Here is an 8,586-nt window from a genome sequence, read left to right as displayed (position 1 = left end):
TATAAATAATAAATATATATTAGTTATAATATTATTAAAAAAAATCACTTATTATACTACGTAATTAGAGGTTGAGAAGATAGATTTTAGTGAAAGTGAGCAAGTAAAACACCAAGCAACCAAGAAATTAAGTTTTTGTGTGTATGATTTTTTTTTTTTTTTGCTTACATTGTCTGTACTTTTTAACGAACCAATTATTTATGTGTCAAAAATATGAATAAATTTTTTTTAATGCGTCTTTTATTATTTTGAAGTAGTAGTATAATTAGAAATTTATACGAAGTAATTATATACAAAATTATAAAACATTAATAAAAAACATAGTCAGACCCGTTTTGGACCCGAGACCCGCTAGACCCGATGGATCTGGGTCTGATTTTTTTAGACCCAGTGGATCTGGATCCACCTCTGAAATTCCGGGTCTGGGTCCTGACCCATTGCCATCCCTAGCCGGAAGGTTATATATAGATACATAATAATTACGACAATTAATATAGCTCTGGTTGTAGTCATGTACTGTAGTGAATATATTGATCAACTTTCATTAAACAATTACATAATATTCTTAAACCTCTCATCACCTCTTTCCCCATAATAATACAAGTTTGTCGCAATTCACATCAATCCGAAAGTGTAAGATATACGAAGTATCAATTTCTAATTTTCTATTAGCCATTTATGTTGTTTTATAACAAAGTATTAAGAAGGAATAAAATTTCCACCTGAAACATAGTTTGTTCTCAAAGGAAGAACTTTATGTGGCAAGAAAATGGAACTCTCCAACACCCTACCTCTTTTGTGCAGTGGTGGTTCTGCTCATGGGTCTTATTGCACCTGCATTGCTTATGCTTGCTTGATCGTACCGAAAGCGGCCAGTCTCCCCCTCGACGTTGCCAATCAATCCGCCACTCTATTGCCTTCTCTGAATATATGTGCGACCTTAACTTGCCATCGATCGTCATTGAGTAGCTTAAGGCATTGCCGTATGCTTTAGAAAAGTAAGGAACAGTAATAGGCGGAAAGTTGATGCTTAATAATGTGCTTAAACATACTGAATTTGTATTGAACACCATACTTAGCCTGGATGTTGTAAAGTGAAGAGTCGAATGTTGTATACAATAATCTGTTTTCAATTTAAATTGTTTTGCAATAAATTTCAGACTACTATACAACTAACATACAAAGAGAACTAAATTCAAGACAAACAACTGCAACCAAAGGGCTGATTCAGAAAAGTAAATTACAAAAGTGCCCTTGGTTAAGATGATAAGGGCTAACTTCAAAGTGCTCTAGTGAAAAATCCAGTGGCCACAATCCTGATTCAAAACTTGATACATACAAACTATAAAATGCTTCGTACATGCTAAGCTGATATCAAAGCTGACCATATCAAGTCGATGAATCAGCTTAGTAGTTGATTATATAAGAGAGAATTTAATCACCTACAATACTTATAATCACCCTTTAAATGAGAAATCAAACACCAAATTATGCACAATGAGTAAAAAAACCAGAAATTATTACAGTGGAAACAATTACATACCACGAGCCCCTGACATATTGACATATATCATGCCTGTGACTCCGCTTCAGTGCGCACACAAGAGCTAAAATTGATCAATGAATCAAATTCTAAAAGGACATACAAAGATGCAGAGTAGAAAATCAAGCCATTTATTCTCAATTAGGCTAAGAAATGGCGTTGTACTAAGCCGGTCTTAGAGACTCTGCCTAAGAAGATAAGTTGGCTTGTCAGTTTGCAGCCAAAACTGATACAATACCATAGAATGTACAATACTACAAATAAGGAGAACTGATACCTCAACATGGGCTACATCTGAGCTAATATCAATTACATTTTGTTCTTCAAGGGCTTCAAATAAAGATCATTTCATTATACCTGAAACAAAGGCAAAAGGGTCAGATTGCACATAATTCATTGCACTGACTGATTACATGAACCTATAAGCAGATAACACAAAAATCTGCCTAAATTTACAGTATCTTTAAATTTAATTCATAAACTAAAAAAAAAAAAAAAGTGTGCAATTCAGCTACTACTAATCATGAAATATAAGCTGGACGTTCGTATCCAAAATTTTCCTGAGTTCCTGCACACATATCTTGCAATTTTCAGCATCATCTGCACTCCAATTTAAATGTGTTTGCACAAACAAATCGTCACGCATCCTTTGAGTAGCATATGCACTGAGATTAATCTTCTGGAGAGAATCGGAGCATTCAACAAGATAGGCAAGAAAGTGTATGGTATATACATCGGCTCTAAAGCCGGACAACTTGACCTCTTTAAGGTTCTTATGCGGAGACATAATTGGCAATTCGAATGCTTCCATTTCCTCGAGAGAAGCATCATCTGGTTGGAGCTACAAGCAACACAGAAAAAAATAAATTAATCAATTATGACCAGGAATGAATAAGGGATTTAGACTGACATGTACAAGGAAATTAAATACTTACATTTAGCTCAAGTAGCTCCAAGTATGGGGCTGCACTGATTATAAAAGCCGCTACTTGGCAACATAGTCGTATTGAAGAAAATTTTGCATCCAACACCAGAGTTTTTAGATTGCTAAATACACAACGTTCTGTAAATTGACTCATATCCTGCACAGATAATAGATCCATCATCAGGTAAGTAGCCAAAGAAGGAAAAATCAATAAATTTGGTTCTGCTTAGTGCTTACCTCAAAAAGAGCAACTGTGACAACCATAGATTCCAGCTTAGGAAGATAAGAGGAGAACTGGTCGAAAATAAAGCTTTTTTCTCTAGGAAATGTCGGGTGCAACTCTGCTTGTAAACAAGGATAAACTGATAGGCTCAGGGATGCAAGCTGCGGAGCATCTTTAATACATAGAATTCTCTTCAAACCTGCTTCAAACTTAAATGATACAAGATTTGGGGCCAAAACTTGCAACTCTTTCATGCCAAAACAATCGTAAATCTTGAGTGATTTCAGCTTTTGGTGAGGAGTTGTATTCTTAGCATTAACTAGTCCACAAGTACTAGACAAAAGAAGATTTTCTAGAGAGGAGCAATTGTATAAAATTAAGTCAAATACTTGGTCTGAAAGGTTTACAGACGTGAGACGAAGATCTTTTAAAGACACAAAGCTTCTAACAACAACATTGGGAGACGAACAATTTGGTATCATCATCTCTTCTCGAGCAAACGCATGAAGAGGAACATCATACCTGTCAAAACCTTCAAAGTCTAGTTCAAGCTCAGAAACACGATTTCGAATTGCAAAGGAAATCCATTCATCTATATGAGAGTAAAATAGGTTTTCTTAAAAGGGTATAATACCCATACATCAGTCCATCTCTTTGAAAGGATGGTAGTTGCTATTGCTTCCTTCAATGTTAATCTTGCCACAATATTTGACAGGAGTTCATCTGGCAATTCACTAATCCGGTCTTTCTCATTTCTTTTGAATTTCTGTATAATCTAAACACAATTCAAACACAAAACATCAATCATGTTGCAATGCACAAAATTTTTAATCATAATACTATCACTTTTGTTTGTTGCAAAGAACAAAACTTTAACCATAATACCCGAAATTGGAATTATGTTACAAAGCATAAAAATTTAATCATAACCCTCGATGATTTTTTTTTTTTTTTGGGCAACCCTCGATTTGTTCGAACAAAGCACAAAAATTAAACCATAATACGATAAGTTAGATTCAAAGCACAAAATTGTAACCATAATACTATGAATATTGTTGTTAAAAAATGGCAATGAAAGCTAAACTGACCTTAATATTACGAAATAGAGGATGAACTTATGTACTTTTGAAGGTTACTTATAATTTTTGTCAATTGAACTTGTTTAAATAGCGAAAACTCTGTATTAACAAGATAAATACTACTTGTACGAGTATTAGGAAACCTATTGTTAGATTTCAAAAAACTCCTCAATCTGGAGTGTGTACCATTAATCAAATATATAGAGTTTACAAATATTAGGCCTAATCCTGTTAGAATTCCTAATACGATAAGAATACAAAATATACATTAAACATATCCGCGGCAAATATTATCCTAATGCCTAAGTATAATATCTATCACCTATAACTAGTTTCCTTTTTTTTAAATAGATAATTTCCTAAAATAAATAAACTGCGGAGTATCATAAATACTACTGTACTCCTCAGTTTCTAGGCAATATTTGGGCCAACTTTTAATTACTTTGACTATGGAGTATGGCATATAAATTACCAATAATCTAAAAGAGATTTTTTTTTTTTTTTTTTTTTAATTTATAACTTAGTGATGTAGAAGCCTGTTTAATTTATTATAGGTAGTAGATATCAAAAAATTGAAATACGTTTTGTAACAAAGCACAAAAATTAAACCATAATGAAGTTCTGATAATGAAATTTTAAAATTTAAAAAAAAAAAAAAAAAAAAAAAGTTCCTCGACTTTTGAAGGTTACTTGGAATTTATGTCAATTGAACTTGATTAACATGATATACAGGAAACCAATATAACGCTAGTTGTAATAACAAGATACTCTGAACACTACTTGTACGAGTATTAGGAAACCTATAACTAGTACTACGGAGTAAATCTATAACTAGTTTCCTTTTTTTATTTTTAGGATAGTTTCCTAAAATAAATTAACTACCATAAAAACACTACTCCCTCTGTTTCTAGGAAATATATGGGTCAAATTTTAATTACTTTCACTATGGAGCATGGGATTTAAATTTCCATAATGTAAAAGAGATAAAAAAATATTTTGTGGGAAATAAATTTCCGATAATCTAAAAGAGATTTTTTTTTTTTAAAAAAAAATTTTATTTTTTTTTATAACTTTAGTCATGTAAAATCTTGTTTACTGTAATTCGTTGTAGGTAGTAGATATCAAATTTATATCTAGTCTAACTATTTTTGTAAAACAAAAATTTAAAGAACATTTTTTCCTATATAAATAAAAAAGAAAAGTAGTTCAATAAAAATATAGCTCAATTAATATGAAGTTAGTTTAAATGAAAAAACTTATATAATATTATTTAAAAAATTTTAATTTATTTGTAGTGGAGACAATAAAAAAAAAATACAAGGTCTGTTCTGTTCAACTTATTTTCACTTATTTCAGGTGTAATAAGTTCTGATAAGTTCAGGTTTAATAAGTTTTGATAAGTTTAGGTAAGTTCAAATAAGTTTAGATAGCTAAAATAAGTTCAGATTAGTGGAAATTAGATGATGTTCTATTCACCTTATTTCACTTATTTCAGGAAAAATAAGTTTAAATCAGATAAATAGTGATAAGGGTTAATCAGGGCTACCCAAGCTCAATTTATAATTAAAATAAGTTCTAATAAGGGCTACCCAAGTTCAATTTATAATTAAAATAAGTTTTAATAAGGGCTAATAACTTCAGATAAGTAAAAATCAGGTGAATAGAACGCACTCTAATTTATTTTTGACTAATTTAGACTCTATTCTACATGATGTTATGTGTAATGTGCTGTATTTTGATTCATTTTCTAGTCTCATGTAAAGTGGGAGACAATTTTGTTGTTCACCATCTCGCAAAGTTTTTATTCCATTTGGTGATGAGCAAATATATGGATAAATCATAGTCTTTATAAGATTATCCCCGTATGTTTATATGGAAAAAAGTTTGATTATTTAATGCTTGAGATTTTGTGGCGTCACAAGAAAAATGTACGGGAAAACTATTACTTGTAGTACACATTAATCATTGTATGTGGTCTAGTTATTAGTGTTTATTTTGAATGACTAAGGACATGTTCAGATTTACTGAACTGAAACTAATAATTTATCTAATCTGATCTTAATTTGATCTAAAACTCACATGCATAAGGATGATAATTCATCTCTTAGCTTATTATGACGATGATGTACGTTACCAATTAATTATTGTTTTCCCTTGATATCCACTCGACACCTTAATGTGTAAGGCTCGCTATTTACAGCTTTATATATAGTTGTCAATAATATTCCTATAATCATCTTAGGTGACTTGTACAAATAAAGTTACTTGTTGTGTGAATTATTTATACTCGTAGTTTTTTTTTTTTATTTTTTTTTTTTTATATATATATATATATAATCCAGAAACTAATAAAGCTTAATTAAGTTATGAAAATAGGCAAATCTTAAACAATTACATAATATCAAAGCCAACATATTTTTGTCCTTAAACCTCTCATTACCTCTTTCCCCATAATTATACAAGTTTGTCACAATTTTACATCAATTCGAAAGTGTAAGATATGAATATCATTTTCTATTAGCCATTTATGTTGTTTTATAACAAAGTATTAGAAGGAATAAAATTCCCACCTGAAACACAGTTTGTTCTCAAAGAAAGAACTTTATGTGGCAAGAAAGTGGAGGGAGGTCTATTTCAATGTGAGTAGTACTAACCTAGTATTACCATACGTATCATGCAACATTCAATTGTCCCCATCAAATTGAGCTCCCAAATGAAGTACTTTTTTCAAATGCTCATGTTTTTCGATGATAAATCATGTGGTTTTATAACGATAAATAACATCTTTTTCATGATATATACTAACATCTATATTTTCTCTCTATTTTAGGCACACCTCAACGAACATTTTAGAAAGGCGTAACTTACATCTTATATACTCTTTTTATTCATATTTAATGAGTTGATGATTAATTCGAACAAATTTTACTGTTCTATATACTCTGATGTGAATCGTTGTGATGGAATATTACGTACGCTAAACTATTGAAGTTGTAATTAATTTGTGATTATATTAGTTATATAATCATAGATTATTAACTATTGACATTATTTAATGAACACAAGCCACTTTTCTAGTGCCTTTTTTTCTCAAAAGGCCAAAACCATAGAATACACCAAGTATCTAGAAAGCTTAACAAAGTATCTTCCTTCAACAAGGTCATTTTAGTAATAACACAATTTCATACCTTTTTTTTTTTTTTAACACATATTTAACAGCTATAAATACACATACCCTTTTGTAACACAACAAACATAAACAAAAGCAAAAACAAAAACAAACACAAACAAAATGAGAGAAACAAACACAAGTACTTCTGTATGGAGATGGAACTCTCCAACACCCTACCTCTTTTGTGCAGTGGTGCTACTCATGGGACTTATTGCAACTGCATTGCTTATGCTTGCTTGTTCGTATCGAAAACGGCCGGTCTCCCCCTCGACCTTGTTCGATGGGGAGCCGGTCGGATGGCGAACGGCCGGGATTCAATCAAGCACCGAGCTCGATACGAAGCCGAAATTTGTTGTGATCATGGCTGGAGATGAGAAGCCTACCTTTTTAGCTGCACCAACACAAACACGAACACAAGCTGTATCTTCTAACCACATTTGTAGATGTGATTCTCCAGTCTAAGCTAGCTCTTAGACGTTAATTACATTCATGTTGTTTTAGATTAGCTAGAACTCTATTTATTTTAGGTGAAATACCCATTTATGTACTAGTAGTATTGGTTTTTTTTTATAAACCATTACTAAAATTTCTTGCTACTTAATTTAGAATGATATGGCTCATATCTTTTACACTTTGGTATAGTACGTAATTACCCGCAGCATTTAAATTAGTTGTCACATTACTTGTTCAATACGAGTAGTCCGTACTATTTTCAAGAATACAAAATTTATCTTATTCCTACAAAAAATGCTCTGAATGACTAATAATCTAAGGAACAAATAAAATTTGGTAAATAAAAGAAAAGGCAGTATGAATTCTGAACGAACTGAACAAGTCGCAAGTACACCATAATAAAATTAGCAAAATAGCCCAATAATTTAAGAGTAACAAATTAATAATCTGTCAATCTCTTGCCTTGCTTAATTACTTATTTGGTTAAGATCATAAATGACGTGATAAATTGTACAACTTACAAGTACATGTTATTTTTGATATGGTCTCTTAACCAAAAAGGCTATTTTTTTAGTGCAATCCTTCGACATTGTGTCATCATTCTAGAGAATTTGAGAAAAGCAATACTGTATTAAACAATGAGCATGTTAAGTAACTTTAGACTGAAATTCCTGGTCATTCCTTTTTTTGACAAAGGTTCTTATGTTAAACTAACGCCAGCCCTTGAATTATATATATACATACATATGATTATTGTAAAATATATCACCTCTGTTTCATATTATTGCAACGATTTAACATAAAGTAGAGAGGAAAATATTTAATCGTTGCAAATAATATGAAACGGGGTAGAAATTAAAGATAAAAATAAAATAAAAAATTATCAAAACTAGCACAATTACTAATAACTTATGTTATCTTCAAAGTTATGTATTGGGTATGTATCAGACTTAAAATAACTTATTCTAATAAAATTAGAGTAATTTTTTGTTCATTCTATAAAATATTCATATATGAGTAAGACTTTTTAAATGTGAGTGGGAATCAGCAACTCGAAAATGAAAATGGAAAAAGGACAAAAGAAACAAAAAGAGTACTGTTGAAGAAAGGAGACATCTGTGGGTGGTAATGTTTTTAACAAAGGAAAAGTTCATTGTGCTCCCACAGGTTTATATGCTCTACGGATATTCT

At 31.1% G+C, this 8,586-nt stretch overlaps 1 protein-coding gene across 1 annotated transcript; it reads right to left on the bottom strand.

Moving 5' to 3' along the window:
* Positions 1-2,060: 2,060 nt before the first annotated feature.
* LOC145593888 (putative F-box/FBD/LRR-repeat protein At1g78760) lies at positions 2,061-7,379 on the bottom strand. The gene is made up of 5 exons (XM_081650248.1): positions 7,326-7,379; positions 3,326-3,466; positions 2,706-3,242; positions 2,479-2,625; positions 2,061-2,384 (listed from the first exon to the last, which is right to left on the bottom strand). The coding sequence occupies exons 1-5, from the start codon at positions 7,377-7,379 to the stop codon at positions 2,061-2,063; spliced, it is 1,203 nt and encodes a 400-aa protein (XP_081506374.1).
* Positions 7,380-8,586: the final 1,207 nt, after the last annotated feature.

This window comes from Chenopodium album, chromosome 19 (genome assembly GCF_948465745.1).
Source record: "Chenopodium album chromosome 19, dcCheAlbu1.1, whole genome shotgun sequence".
NCBI classification, from domain to species: Eukaryota; Viridiplantae; Streptophyta; class Magnoliopsida; order Caryophyllales; family Amaranthaceae; genus Chenopodium; species Chenopodium album.
Note: the sequence above shows the minus strand (reverse complement) of the source record. Positions and strands in the feature narration are given on the sequence as shown.

Excerpts from the sequence above, each read along its gene's own strand:
- LOC145593888 (XM_081650248.1), bottom strand. The coding sequence starts at position 7,379 with ATGTGGTTAGAAGATACAGCTTGTGTTCGTGTTTGTGTTGGTGCAGCT. Across the intron at positions 3,467-7,325 it reads GTGTTGGTGCAGCTAAAAAG|ATTATACAGAAATTCAAAAG; the intron begins GTAGGCTTCTCA and ends AATTGTGTTTAG. Across the intron at positions 2,385-2,478 it reads TGGAGCTACTTGAGCTAAAT|CTCCAACCAGATGATGCTTC; the intron begins GTAAGTATTTAA and ends TGTTGCTTGTAG.